This window comes from Pleurodeles waltl, chromosome 2_1 (genome assembly GCF_031143425.1).
Source record: "Pleurodeles waltl isolate 20211129_DDA chromosome 2_1, aPleWal1.hap1.20221129, whole genome shotgun sequence".
In the NCBI taxonomy this organism is placed as follows: domain Eukaryota; kingdom Metazoa; phylum Chordata; class Amphibia; order Caudata; family Salamandridae; genus Pleurodeles; species Pleurodeles waltl.
In genome coordinates, this window is record NC_090438.1 from 681011901 (window position 1) to 681027962 (window position 16062).

The 16062-nt window shown below is 45.0% G+C and overlaps 1 protein-coding gene across 3 annotated transcripts in view; it reads left to right on the top strand.

Moving 5' to 3' along the window:
• The window catches only part of PPP4R1 (protein phosphatase 4 regulatory subunit 1), a 689987-nt gene that overhangs the window by 378371 nt on the left and 295554 nt on the right, over window positions 1–16062 (top strand). For all 3 annotated transcript variants that reach the window (XM_069216574.1, XM_069216564.1, XM_069216553.1), the window contains exon 12: window positions 14203–14378. In XM_069216574.1, the coding sequence (XP_069072675.1) occupies window positions 14203–14378 (176 nt within the window). The remainder of the gene's footprint in view (window positions 1–14202; window positions 14379–16062) is intronic.

Below are 16062 nucleotides of genomic sequence, written 5' to 3' on the forward strand. Positions count from 1 at the left end.
TAGAGGAAAGTTCCAAAGTCCCAAAACTCCTCAAAACAAACAGTGACTTCCAAGTCACACATCCCCAACACATAACATCTGTGGGGGGGAGACTAACCAAATTTTACAAACATTGGGAGTGTAGGAAAGTACCATCTTGCCTGGCATGTTACCCCCATTTTTTCACTGTATATATGTTGTTTTAGTTGTATGTGTCACTGGGACCCTGGTAACCCAGGGCCCCAGTGCTCATAAGTGTGCCTGAATGTGTTACCTGTGTAGTGACTAACTGTCTCACTGAGGCTCTGCTAATCAGAACCTCAGTGGTTATGCTCTCTCATTTCTTTCAAAATTGTCACTGACAGGCTAGTGACCATTTTTACCAATTTACATTGGCTTACTGGAACACCCTTGTAATTCCCTAGTATATGGTACTGAGGTACCCAGGGTATTGGGGTTCCAGGAGATCCCTATGGGCTGCAGCATTTCTTTTGCCACCCATAGGGAGCTCTGACAATTCTTACACAGGCCTGCCACTGCAGCCTGAGTGAAATAACGTCCACGTTATTTCACAGCCATTTTACACTGCACTTAAGTAACTTATAAGTCACCTATATGTCTAACCTTTACCTGGTAAAGGTTAGGTGCAAAGTTACTTAGTGTGAGGGCACCCTGGCACTAGCCAAGGTGCCCCCACATTGTTCAGAGCCAATTCACTGAACTTTGTGAGTGCGGGGACACCATTACACGCGTGCACTACATATAGGTCACTACCTATATGTAGCTTCACCATGGTAACCCCGAATATGGCCATGTAACATGTCTATGATCATGGAATTGCCCCCTCTATGCCATCCTGGCATTGTTGGTACAATTCCATGATCCCCGTGGTCTGTAGCACAGACCCTGGTACTGCCAGACTGCCCTTCCTGGGGTTTCTCTGCAGCTGCTGCTGCTGCCAACCCCTCAGACAGGCAGCTGCCCTCCTGGGGTCCAGCCAGGCCTGGCCCAGGATGGCAGAACAAAGAACTTCCTCTGAAGAGAGGGTGTGACACCCTCTCCCTTTGGAAAATGGTGTGAAGGCAGGGGAGGAGTAGCCTCCCCCAGCCTCTGGAAATGCTTTGTTGGGCACAGATGTGCCCAATTCTGCATAAGCCAGTCTACACCGGTTCAGGGACCCCTTAGCCCCTGCTCTGGCGCGAAACTGGACAAAGGAAAGGGGAGTGACCACTCCCCTGACCTGCACCTCCCCTGGGAGGTGTCCAGAGCTCCTCCAGTGTGCTCCAGACCTCTGCCATCTTGGAAACAGAGGTGCTGCTGGCACACTGGACTGCTCTGAGTGGCCAGTGCCACCAGGTGACGTCAGAGACTCCTTGTGATAGGCTCCTTCAGGTGTTAGTAGCCTTTCCTCTCTCCTAGGTAGCCAAACCCTCTTTTCTGGCTATTTAGGGTCTCTGTCTCTGGGGAAACTTCAGATAACGAATGCATGAGCTCAGCCGAGTTCCTCTGCATCTCCCTCTTCACCTTCTGATAAGGAATCGACCGCTGACCGCGCTGGAAGCCTGCAAACCTGCAACATAGTAGCAAAGACGACTACTGCAACTCTGTAACGCTGATCCTGCCGCCTTCTCGACTGTTTTCCTGCTTGTGCATGCTGTGGGGGTAGTCTGCCTCCTCTCTGCACCAGAAGCTCCGAAGAAATCTCCCGTGGGTCGACGGAATCTTCCCCCTGCAACCGCAGGCACCAAAAAGCTGCATTACCGGTCCCTTGGGTCTCCTCTCAGCACGACGAGCGAGGTCCCTCGAATCCAGCGACACCGTCCAAGTGACCCCCACAGTCCAGTGACTCTTCAGCCCAAGTTTGGTGGAGGTAAGTCCTTGCCTCACCTCGCTGGGCTGCATTGCTGGGAACCGCGACTTTGCAAGCTACTCCGGCCCCTGTGCACTTCCGGCGGAAATCCTTCGTGCACAGCCAAGCCTGGGTCCACGGCACTCTAACCTGCATTGCACGACTTTCTAAGTTGGTCTCCGGCGACGTGGGACTCCTTTGTGCAACTTCGGCGAGCACCGTTTCACGCATCCTCGTAGGGCCTGTTTCTGGCACTTCTCCGGGTGCTACCTGCTTCAGTGAGGGCTCTTTGTCTTGCTCGACGTCCCCTCTCTCTGCAGGTCCAATTTGCGACCTCCTGGTCCCTCCTGGGCCCCAGCAGCGTCCAAAAACGCCAAACGCAAGATTTGCGTGTAGCAAGGCTTGTTGGCGTCCATCCGGCGGGAAAACACTTCTGCACGACTCTCCAAGGCGTGGGGGATCCATCCTCCAAAGGGGAAGTCTCTAGCCCTTGTCGTTCCTGCAGTATTCACAGTTCTTCAGCCTAGTAAGAGCTTCTTTGCACCAACCGCTGGCATTTCTTGGGCATCTGCCCATCTCCGAGCTGCTTGTGACTTTTGGACTTGGTCCCCTTGTTCCACAGGTACCCTCAGACAGGAATCCATCGTTGTTGCATTGCTGATTTGTGTTTTCCTTGCATTCTCCCTCTAACACGACTATTTTGTCCTTAGGGGAACTTTGGTGCACTTTGCACTCACTTTTCAGGGTCTTGGGGTGGGTTATTTTGCTAACTCTCACTATTTTCTAATAGTCCCAGCGACCCTCTACAAGGTCACATAGGTTTGGGGTCCATTCGTGGTTCGCATTCCACTTCTGGAGTATATGGTTTGTGTTGCCCCTATCCCTATGTTTCCCCATTGCATCCTATTGTAACTATACATTGTTTGCACTGTTTTCTAAGACTATACTGCATATTTTTTGCTATTGTGTATATATATCTTGTGTATATTTCCTATCCTCTCACTGAGGGTACACTCTAAGATACTTTGGCATATTGTCATAAAAATAAAGTACCTTTATTTTTAGTATAACTGTGTATTGTGTTTTCTTATGATATTGTGCATATGACACTAAGTGGTACTGTAGTAGCTTCACACGTCTCCTAGTTCAGCCTGAGCTGCTTTGCTAAGCTACCATTATCTATCAGCCTAAGCTGCTAGACACCCTATACACTAATAAGGGATAACTGGGCCTGGTGCAAGGTGCAAGTACCCCTTGGTACTCACTACAAGCCAGTCCAGCCTCCTACAGGGAGGAAATAACAACAGACACTTGGGTCCTAGCAATTATCCAGCATGGTTATTGCATAGAATTTCTCAAATTCCCTCCAAACGTCCCACCGAAAACACACAATATGTCAAAACAACATATAGATCTTCTAGGACTAGAGGTTCAGGCATTGCTACTAAAAGAAGCAATAGAATTAGTACCAAAACACCAGAAAGGAACAGGAGTTTACTCTCTGTACTTTCTCATACCCAAAAAAGACAAAACTCTGAGACCTATATTAGATCTCCGAACATTAAATACCTACATTAAATCAGATCACTTTCACATGGTGACATTACAAGACGTAATTCCACTACTCAAACAACAAGACTACATGACAAGACTAGACCTAAAGGATGCATATTTCCATATACCGATACATCCTTCACACAGAAAGTACTTAAGGTTTGTATTCCAGGGGATACATTACCAATTCAAGGTGTTGCCGTTCGGAATAACAACTGCGCCAAGAGTTTTTACAAAGTGCCTGGCAGTCGTAGCTGCACATATCAGAAGGCAGCAAATACATGTGTTCCCGTACCTAGACGATTGGTTAATCAAAACCAACACGCTAGAAAAATGTTCACAACACACAAAGTATGTCATAGAAACCCTCCACAAACTAGGTTTCTCAATCAACTACACAAAGTCACACCTTATAACGTGTCAAACACAGCAATACTTAGGGGCGACAATCAACACAGCAAAAGGGATTGCCACTCCAAGTCCACAAAGGATTCAGGCGTTTCACAATGTAATACAGGCCATGTATCCAAAACAAAAAATACAAGTCAAAATGGTGATGAAACTCCTAGGCATGATGTCCTCATGCATAGCCATTGTCCCAAACGCAAGGTTGCACATGCGGCCCTTACAACAATGCCTAGCATCAGAGTGGTCACAGGCACAGGGTCAACTTCTAGATCTGGTGTTGGTAGACCGCCAAACATACACCTCGCTTCAATGGTGGAACAGTATAAATTTAAACAAAGGGCGGCCTTTCCAAGACCCAGTGCCACAATATGTAATAACGAGAGATGCCACCATGATAGGGTGGGGAGCACACCTCAATCAATACAGCATCCAAGGACAATGGGACACTCACCAAAAACAGTTTCACATAAATCACTTGGAACTATTGGCAGTATTTCTAGCGCTGAAAACATTTCAACCCATAATAAGCCACAAACACATTCTTGTCAAAACAGACAACATGACAACGATGTATTACCTAAACAAACAGGGAGGGACACACTCAACACAGTTGTGTCTCCTGGCACAAAGAATATGGCATTGGGCGATTCACAACCACATTCGCCTAATAGCACAATTTATTCCAGGAATTCAGAATCAGTTAGCAGACAATCTCTCGCGGGATCACCAACAGATCCACAAATGGGAGATTCACCCCCAAATACAAAATACTTACTTCCAGAGTTGGGGAACACCACAAATAGATCTATTTGCAACAAAGGAAAACGCAAAATGCCAAAACTTCGCATCCAGGTACCCACAAGATCAGTCTCAGGGCAATGTGTTATGGATGAGTTGGTCAGGGATATTTGCTTACGCTTTTCCCCCTCTCCCACTCCTTCCATATCTAGTAAACAAGTTGAGTCAAAACAAACTCAAACTCATTCTAATAGCACCAACATGGGCAAGACAACCTTGGTACACAACACTACTAGACCTTTCAGTAGTGCCCCATGTCAAACTATCAAACATACCAGATCTGTTAACGCAACACAAACAACATAACAGACTCCCAAATCCAGCATCGCTGAATCTAGCAATCTGGCTCCTGAAGTCCTAGAGTTCGGACACTTAGACCTTACACATGAATGTATGGAGGTCATAAAACAAGCTAGGAAACCTACCACTAGACATTGCTATGCAAATAAGTGGAAAAGATTTGTTTATTACTGCCATAATAATCAAATTCAACCCTTACACGCATCTGCAAAAGACATCGTAGGATACTTACTACATTTGCAAAAGTCAAAGCTAGCTTTTTCTTCCATTAAGATACATCTTACAGCAATTTCAGCTTACCTGCAAATTACGCACTCAACTTCTCTATTTAGGATACCAGTCATAAAAGCATTTATGGAAGGTCTAAAGAGAATTATACCACCAAGAACACCACCAGTTCCTTCATGGAACCTCAACATTGTCTTAACACGACTCATGGGTCCACCTTTTGAGCCCATGCACTCTTGTGAAATGCAATACTTAACATGGAAAGTTGCATTTTTAATTGCCATCACATCTTTAAGAAGAGTAAGTGAGATTCAAGCATTTACCATACAAGAACCATTTATTCAAATACACAAGCATAATAAAGTAGTTCTACGGACAAATCCTAAATTTTTACCAAAAGTCATATCACCGTTCCACTTAAATCAAACAGTAGAATTACCAGTGTTCTTCCCACAGCCAGACTCTGTAGCTGAAAGAGCACTACATACATTAGACATCAAAAGAGCGTTAGTGTACTACATTGACAGAACAAAACTAATTCGAAAAACAAAACAATTATTTATTGCTTTCCAAAAACCTCATACTGGAAATCCAATTTCTAAACAAGGCATTGCTAGATGGATAGTTAAGTGCATTCAAACCTGTTATCTTAAAGCAAAAAGAGATCTGCCTATTACACCAAAGGCACACTCAAATAGAAAGAAAGGTGCTACCATGGCCTTTCTAGGAAATATTCCAATGGCCGAAATATGTAAGGCAGGTACATGGTCTACGCCTCATACATTTACCAAACACTACTGTGTAGATGTGCTAACAGCACAACAAGCCACAGTAGGCCAAGCAGTACTACGAACATTGTTTCAAACAACTTCAACTCCTACAGGCTGAACCACCGCTTTTGGGGAGATAACTGCTTACTAGTCTATGCACAGCATGTGTATCTGCAGCTACACATGCCATCAAACGGAAAATGTCACTTACCCAGTGTACATCTGTTCGTGGCATTAGTCGCTGCAGATTCACATGTGCCCACCCGCCTCCCCGGGAGCCTGTAGCCGTTTAGAAGTTGATCTTGAACATCTGTATATTTGTAAATATATTACTTTAAACTACATTATGTACATTACTCCATTGCATGGGCACTATTACTAGCATACACAACTCCTACCTCACCCTCTGCGGGGGAAAACAATCTAAGATGGAGTCGACGCCCATGCGCAATGGAGCCGAAATGGGAGGAGTCCCTCGGTCTCGTGACTCGAAAAGACTTCTTCGAAGAAAAACAACTTGTAACACTCCGAGCCCAACACCAGATGGCGGGATGTGCACAGCATGTGAATCTGCAGCGACTAATGCCACGAACAGATGTACACTGGGTAAGTGACATTTTCCATATATATATCTCTGTATGTTCGAAGGCATGTGTAGCTGCAGATACACATGCTATGCATATTCTGCCATCTAGTGTTGGGCTCGGAGTGTTACAAGTTGTTTTTCTTATAAGCAGTGTTTTCGAGTCATGGGATCGAGTGACTCCTCCTCTTCGGCTCCATTGCGCATGGGCATCGACTCCATGTTGGATTGTTTTCTTTCCGCCATCTAGTTCAGACGTGTTTCTTTTTGCTCCGATAGTTCAAGTCAGAAGTCGGTATTGTTTCAATCGTGTACCATCTTCCATCGACACTTGGGTACCGTCGGGTCAAACATCTTTTCTTGTCCTTTGGGGCGCTCGTGCCCAACTCGGGCCTAGTCGGGCCGACCGCGTGGAAGTCTCCTTTCTGTCCTCGTTGCCACATGAAATTTCCCTACACAGACCAACATCTCGTCTGTAATCTGTCTCTCCCCAAACCATCGGTAAGAAAATTGTAAGGCCTTCAGATCCTTCTGTTAGAAGACGACTCCAAGACAGAAGATCATGAAGACTTGAGATGGCGTCCAATATCACTGCACGTCTCAACGTCGAGGAAGAGGAGATCATGCACACTGCAATCTCCGTCTGAGGGTCCGACTCCGAACAGGAGTCCGAGGAGGGCAGACCGGTCATGGCAGGACAGCACATGAGTACGCCTGCCCCTGTCCCAGCCAAGCCCAAACATAGGGCCTTAGGAACGTCACTGCCAGAAGGCCATGGCTCGACCCGTGAAAAGACCTTTGGTGACCAACAACTTCGGCACCGAAAAAGGCCACGGCACTGAAGCCTTCGGACTCGAGCTGAAGCTGTGTCTCCAAAACTATCAGACATCGATCCTTCGAGTTGAAACCTCAAAAATCGCTTTAGAAGCCGAGGCCAACATCTACTCCCAGCCTTTCGATACCGAAAAAAAAACGTTTCGGAGCCGAAAAGCCCAGTTTACACAGAGGAACATGGACTTTCGCAAGTACTTAAAGAAAGCCATAGAATCACGGAGGAACATTCACAAATGGAGGATATAGATGAAAGGCAAGCCAGAATTCATATTCACAAGGACACTGGCAAAATTATAACTGCACCTTCTCTGAAGCCCAAGAGAAAATTGGCCTTTCAGGAACAATTGGACACTGCTCAGCCACCGGCTAAAGTGCCAAAGACTAAACAAAAATCTCCACCTCCTCAATTTTCTCCTCCTCAGTCTCCTCCTCACTCTCCTCACTTGCTTGTCTCTCCCCCTACTACTCCCAGACCTGTACATTCATTTGATTCACAGCAAGACAATGTGGATCCATGGGATCTGTATGATCCCGATCCCATTTCCGATAACAACCCAGACTGCTATCCTTGCAAGCCATCACCACTGGAGGATAGTACCGGATATACTCAGGTTTTAGCTAGGGCGGCATCCTACCACAATGTCGCCATGCACACTGAGCCCTTCGAGGATGACTTCCTTTTTAACACACTATCCTCTACACACACCATCTATCAGTTCCTTCCCATGTTTCAAGGCATGTTAAAGCATGCACACCAAATATTCCAGGAGCCAGTAAAGGCTAGGATAATTACTCCTAGAGTGGAGAAAAAGTGTAAGCCACCTCCCTCTGGTCCTGCCTTTATTACACATCAATTGCCTCCTGACTCTGTAGTCTTAAGCGCGGCCAGGAAGAGAGCCAACTCCCAGTCATCCGGGGATACACCTCCACCAGACAAGGAGAGCAAAAAAGTTGATGCTGCGGGCAAAAGGGTGGCATCGTAGGCAGCCAACCAATGGAGGATAGCCTACTCCCAAGCACTGTTGGCTAGATATGATAGGGCCCACTGGGATGAAATGAAGGATATAATACAACATCTCCCCAAAGACCAACAAAAAAGGGTGCAACAAATAGTCGAAGGAGGGCAGGCTATTACAAACAACCAAATCAGGTCAGCCCTAGATTCTGCAGACGCAGCAGCTAGAACAATCAACACTGCTGTCACTATACGAAGACACGCAAGGCTTAGGTCTTCAGGATTTAAGCCTGAAATTCAACAGGCAGTCCTTAATATGCTGTTTAACCAAAAACAGCTTTTTGGCCCCGATGTAGACATGGCTATTTAGAAAATGAAAAAAGATTCAGACACCGCTAAAGCCATGGGTGCTTTGTATACGACGCAATACAGGGGGGTCCTTTCGGAAACCCCAATACAGAGGTGGATTTAGAACCCAAACGCCTGAGGCGCATCCACCTCACAGTCAACCTACCAACCTCAAAATCAGAGGTGGGTTTAAAGGCAATTACAGAGGCCGATACCCCAGAGGCAGGGGAAAATATCAATCAACCAAGCAAGCCTCACAGCAGCTAAAGCAGTGACTTACTCCATCTCTTCCCAACTCACACCTCACCTGTGGGGGGGAGACTGAAAAAGTTCCACACCAATTGGCTACCCATTACAACAGACAGCTGGGTATTATCTATTATCTGCAATGGTTATTGCATAGAATTGGCACAAATTCCCCCAAATATTCCACAAAAACCACACAAACTCTCGACCTAACATATCACCATGTTGCAAGAAGTAGTAAAATCTCTATTACTCAAACAAGCGATAGAGCTTGTGCCACAAGATCAAATAGGAACAGGAGTTTACTCACTGTATTTCCTTATCCCCAAAAAAGACTGAACCTTAAGACCAATATTGGATCTCAGAACCCTCAATCTTTACATCCTGTCAGAACACTTTCACATGGTAACACTACAGGATATGGTCCCACTGCTACAGAAGCAAGATTTCATGGCAACATTAGACCTCAGGGATGCGTATTTTCACATTCCCATCCATCCAGCGCACAGAAAATACCTCAAGTTTGTAATTCAGGGAAAACATTATCAGTTCAAAGTGTTACCCTTCGGAATAACAGCTCCCAGAGTATTCACAAAATGCCTGGCAGTAGTAGCTGCCTACCTAAGAAGACAACACCTTCATGTCTTCCCATATCTCGACGATTGGCTAATAAAATCCCACAGTCATACACAGTGTCAAAACCATACGCATTATGTAATACAAACCCTACACACCCTAGGGTTCTCCATAAACTACCAAAAATCGCACCTACAACCTGCACAAATTCAACAGTATTTAGGAGCCACACTAAATACACAAACTGCACTTGCAAGTCCACAAAGAATACAAGCATTTCGCAATGTATTGACACAAATACAGCTAGCCCAACAGCACACTGTGACATTTGTCATGAAACTGTTGGGCAGGATGGCATCCTGTATCGCTATTGCCCCACATGCAAGACTAAACATGCGGCCTTTACAACAGTGCCTTGCACAGCAATGGTCACAGGCACAGGGTAAACTTTACGATCTAGTGTTGATAGACCGCCAAACACGCATATCACTTCAGTGGTGGAATTCCACAAAGGGCGGCCTTTTCAAGACCCTGTGCCTCAGATCATACTTACAACAGATGCATCAATGATTGGCTGGGGGGCACACCTCAACAATCACAACATTCAAGGACAATGGGACACCAAACACAAACAGTTTCATATAAACCACTTAGAATTGCTAGCCTTATTCCTAGCACTCAAAGCTTTTCAGCCTCTTCTCACTCACAAGAACATCCTTATCAAAACAGACAACATGACAACAATGTATCACCTAAACAAACAAGGAGGGACCCATTCATCCCAACTCTCCCTCTTAGCCCAAAAGATTTGGCAATGGGCAATCCACAACAACATTCACCTGGTAGCACAATATATTCCAGGGGTACACAACGAATTGGCAGGTGTTCTCAGCCGAGATCATCAACAAACATACGATTGGGAGATTCATCCCCAAGTGCTTCAGCCATACCTACACCACTGGGGAACACCAGACATAGACCTATTCGCCTCCAGCGAAAACGCAAAATGCCAAAACTTCGCATCCAGGTACCCACATCCTCTATCCAAAGGCAATGCTCCATGGATGAATTTGTCAGGGATATTTTCTTACGCTGTCCCCCTTTCCCGCTCATTCCACTTCTAGTCAACAAACTGCATCAGAACAAACTCAAACTCGTACTTATAGCACCAACATGGGCACGTCAACCCTGGTACACAACACTGAGATCTGTCAGTAGTACCACATATCAAACTCCCGAACAGACTAGATCTTTTAACACAAAACAACTGATCAGGCATCCAGATCCCAAAATACTCAATCTAGCGATTTGGCTCCTGAAGTCATAGAGTTTGGACATCTACAACTACCAACTGGGTGTATGGAAGTAATCAAACAAGCAAGGAAACCCACTACCAGGCAGTGTTATGCAAACAAATGGAAACGATTTGTGTATTACTGTCAATCAAAACAAATTACCCCTCTTTCCGCATCAGTACAAGACATTGTAAGTTATTTGCTTCATTTGCAAAGGGCAAATTTAGCATTTTCATCCATTAAAATACATCTCACTGCAATCTCTGCGTACTTGCAAAATATACAACACAGCTCTTTATTTAGAGTCCCTGTTATCAAAGCCTTCATGGAAGGATTAAAACGCATTATTCCACCTAGAACACCTCCAATACCATAGTGGAATCTAAACATAGTGCTCACACGACTTGTGGGTCCACCATTTGAACCTATAAACTCATGCCAAATTCAATACTTATCATGCCTTCCTAGTCGTAATTACTTCATTAAGAAGAGTTAGTGAAATCCAAGCTTTCACAATTCAAGAACCGTTCATACAAGTACATAAACATAAAATTTTACTTTGAACAAGCCCAAAGTTTCTCCCAAAAGTTATATCACTGTTTCATATTAATCAAACTGTGAAGCTACCAGTCTTCTTCCCACAACCAGTCTCTGTAGCAAAAAGAGCCCTGCATACATTAGGCCTTAAAAGAGCCTTAATAATGTATTACATTGACAGGACAAAATCCTTTAGAAAAACCAAACAGTTATTTGTAGCATTAAAAAAACCTCATACTGGCAGTCTGAGAACACGGTGTCAGAATTATGACCTTTTTGTTTGAAGATATATATGGAAAATGTCACCCACCCAGTGTACATCTGTTTGTGGCATGCTCCACTGCAGATTCACATGCACCCTCCCCGGGAGCCTGTAGCCGTTTAAGTTCAACATTCACTTGTACTTATGTATATATAAACATATTCCATTTGTGTGGACATCTCTTTCCTTTATACTCTATCACTCCTACCTTACCCTCTGCGGGAAAACAGTCTAACATGGAGTTGATGCCCATGCACAATGGAGCTGAAGAGGAGTCACTCAATCAGTGACTCGAAAACACTTCTTCGAAGAAAAACAACTTGTAGACCCTAGATGGCAGAATATGCATAGCATGTGAATCTGCAGTGGAACATGCCACGAACAGATGTACATTGGGTGGGTGACATTTTCCATATATATCTTCAAACAAAAAGGTCATAATTCTGACACCGTGTTCTCAGACTGCCAGAGGTAGACCATTCCTCCTCGTTATGTAAATCCAAAAAAAGGGAAAACACTGCACTCCGTTTCACTGAATAGCCAATATTTTATTCTGAATAGCCAGCAACAAACAACCAGCGTGAACAAGACTTTCGGAATTTGAACATGTTGGTGGTTGTTTGCTGGCTATTAGGAATAAAATATTGGCTATTTGGTGAAACGGAGTGCAGAAGGGCCCCCATTATCAGCAGTCTTGAGACCGCCAGACTCATGGTGGCAGTTGGACCACCACGGTCTTAATGCCCTGCCACATTACGACCATGACAGAGCTGGCACGATCGAACAGCTGACACCGGGTTGCCGGCCGCCTGGTGTCCCAGCTGTTGTAATCTGCCATGGAGGCACTGCAAGCAGCACTGCCCCCTGGATTACCAGTCCCCATACCGGAATGGGGGTGTCGGGCCCCTATGCATAACCCCGTCTCGCATTCCACCGCCCAAATTACGGGCAGTGTAATGCGTGGCGGGTGCAGAACATTGTCGCCAGCTCGACTATGAGCCGGCGTCATTGTTAAGGCCCTGTTCACCACAGGCCCTGCGGTGTACTCCAGATAAGACCGGCATTGTTTGGACTGCACAGGTGGTCTCTCAGCGGTATGAGTATGGCGGGCGGCCACCTCTACCTACCAAAGTCATAATGAGGGCCATAGTATCTTGGTAGTGAGATATAATGGAATTAAAATACCAGTTTCCCTGTTTTGCCAAATTCCAGGACCTAGCCTAGTCATTCATGTTATTTTAGTTTGTTTTTTAGAAAAGAGCTCATCTGGCAGTGTTGTCTAGTTACTTGAGAGAATTTATTTCGAGAAGTACTGCCGACAAGCCCCCGACATTTGCTTTAGAAAAAAAATATTCTAATCCTTCTTGAAGCGTGTGCAAAGTGGTTATTTGTCCTCCCAGCTAACTTGGGTATGCCTGAAGTGTTTTAATTCCAATCCGTGAAATGTAGAACTAAAATGTCTTCTTTATTAGTGTTTTAATTGTGGCACTTTAACTTTGTGTGAGTTTTACTTTGGCCAAAATGTTTTGAATTTAACAAGTACCCGTGCCTTAGTTAGACTCACTGTGTTGGTGCACGAAGACACCCCATGAAAACTGGTAACGGATAGAGGCAGGTCTTTGCAGCTGCTCACACTTAGCATCAATGTCTACATTAAAGATCTCTTTTCTCAATTGAACAAAATTAATGCAGACATGATGGAATGGAAATCGACCTTCTTTAAAAGTGTTGGTAGTCATGGTTTGGAATTTGTATTCTTTTTTTGCAGATTACTGGCAACCCAAGGACCTATTCATTAACATTACAAATTCTTGTATTAACAAACAAACAATCAGGATTTGCTTAGTGCGACTGCTTCACTCATGAGGGTCTTGAGGCGCTGACGGATTGTGCTGCGGGATCACGTTGCCTGTCCTGTTGGTTAAACATCCAGGTCTTGAGGTCCTTTCTGAACTGTTGGAGTGATGGTGAGGCTCTGAGGTTCAGGGGGAGGGTGTTCCATATCTTGGCCACCAGGTGGGAGAAGGAGCAGCCTCTACCATTCCGTTGGCAGATGTGCTGGGTAGCTGACAGGGATCTGGAACAGAGTTCTCTATTTGGTTTGTGGAAATTCCCTTGATTGTTGAGGTACACCGATCCTTCATTGTGTAGTGCCTTGTAGGCGTTGGTGAGCAGCGTTAATTGGCATCTCTTTGCGACTGGTGGCCAGTGGGGTTTCCCGAGATGAGGGGTCATGTGTGTCTGTCTGGGGTTGTTGAGGATGAGTCTGGCTTCTGTGTTCTGGAGTTTCCTCCACTTAAGATCACAATATGATCTTGAATTTGTGTAATTTTCAGAACAGCATTTATCTTCGATTTAATTTTGCAAAGAGCGAAAAGGACAGATAAAAGTTCAAAAAATTGTTGAGAGTGCAGGCTGGGAAAGGTCCACCTACGATTATCAGATTCTGTAGATATAGTATATATTCTATTTGGTTCAAGGAAATAGAATCAAAATTTAAAATGTGCAACAAATTTCTAATGGAAACCATTAAATACTATAAGATCCGGGGAGTTACGGGGGCGGGGGGGGACTCAAACTGTAGACTAATGTTTAAAATGCATACCAATAGGTAAATTCCATTTTTGTCTACTTATATTTACATTAATGTCTGTTTCTTCTGCTTCATATTTTGGTGCAGCACAAGTGGATGTATTGTCAGCTGCACTCAGGGCCACCAATTTGGAATCTCAGGAAGAAAGGTCTTCAAGTGTAAACAAAGAAATCAACAGCCACGATAATTTGATCCGACAAGACCGACTGACCTCTAAACGGATTCTGGATAATTCAGTGCCTTTGATCAGCGATGCAATTGAGGTAAAACCTTTAATGTGCCTTTGGGTTAACTAACAGGATTATTAAAATCAGTGAATTTGATGCAGGTCTTAGTGTAGCTTTGTAGTCTTTGACAACTAGTTTTCAACAACATTTTGCGTCCTATGCATTTTAAAATCCCGAGCTATAGGTCAGCATCTAAAATAAGGAATAGACATGTAGTGGCTGAACTTTGAGGTCCTATCTTTCTAATCCAATGCTGAAAGCGCCAAGCATTTTTCCACCATCCTTTCCTAGCAATGCTTACTTGTGCCAGAATTACATTATCTGTCTCTGTAGTAATTCTTATTCTGCACTGAGACGCTTCAGGTGGAGTCATGGAGGAGAGCATTACTCTTGTCTGCATCCTAAGCCTCTCTAGGAGAGTGAGATGATTGGGTTAATGAACTCGCTTAGTGAGCGGAGACCCTAGCTGGTATTGTATATCGGGGAAGATAGCCCATTGCTGTCCCATTACTTTGATAGAGCTAAGCTAGAGTGTTGGAATTGGGCATCCTGGATTGCTGCTGTGGCCTGTAACACCTGTTAATTGCTCACCATCAGTCAGTAAACAGCAACAGATAGAGTATCAGCATATACCCTGCCACCTCCTTTACTCGATGGCCTAGCCCTCCCAGTTCTTCCTGTCATGGGATTTTCCTTACCCAAGGGCACAATTCCTCACTTCTCTGTAAGCATGCTACACAGTGGCTCTTTCATTCTGGTAGATGTACATCACTACTTCCCAGGCAAATACGTCGGGGGACGCTATGTTGAAAATACCATAGCTTTTGACGTAAATTAATTTAATATATAGGTAAATGGGTACACAGACACTGGGGGTCAGTCATCCTTGTGGAGCTGTGACCCATAAGTTGATTTCCAAAATCCTTCTTGTCTTAATGTGTATTGCTTCCACACATCTCTTGGAGCAAAGAAGGTACTGCAGTGTTGAATAAAAGTAAATAATATAAATTTATATATATATGTATGTATGTATATATATATATATATATCAAAACAAATCCCTTTCAGGGTTAGAGTGACGCATAAAGTATGCAACAAAAAAAAAAGAGAGAACTCTGGGTAGTTCCCAAGTTTAGGTGGAGAGCAGCTCTAGTAAGGAGCACCCTGCAACACCAGCGACACTCTAGATTTGCTCACCTCAAATGTCGGTTTATCTAGCAAAGTTTGTAAGCACTGGATCAGCACAGTGCTATTCATGCCAAGCTAGATAGTGACAAAGGGGGTCATTACGACCCTGGCAGACGGCGGAGAAGTGGTGGTAAGACCGCCAACAGGCTGGCGGTCAAATTTTTGCAATTATGACCATGGCGGTGACCGCCATGGTCATCCACCGCTTCTCCGTTCCGCCCGCCAGGGCGGTCGTCACTATACCGCCGGCGGTATTTGGACCTGGCTGACCGCCATGGATTTCATGCGGTTTGGAACCGCCATGAAATCCATGGCGGTAAGCACTATCAGTGCCAGGGAATTCCTTCCCTGGCACTGATAGGGGTCTCCCCCACCCCTGTCTCCCTCCCCTCATCACCCCTGCCACCCCCCAGAGGTGGCAGGACCCCCCCTCCCCACCCTGACCCCCAACATCACATCACTCATTCACACACGACACGCACGCAGGCACCACCAACACACATACACGCACACACCGACATACATGCCAACA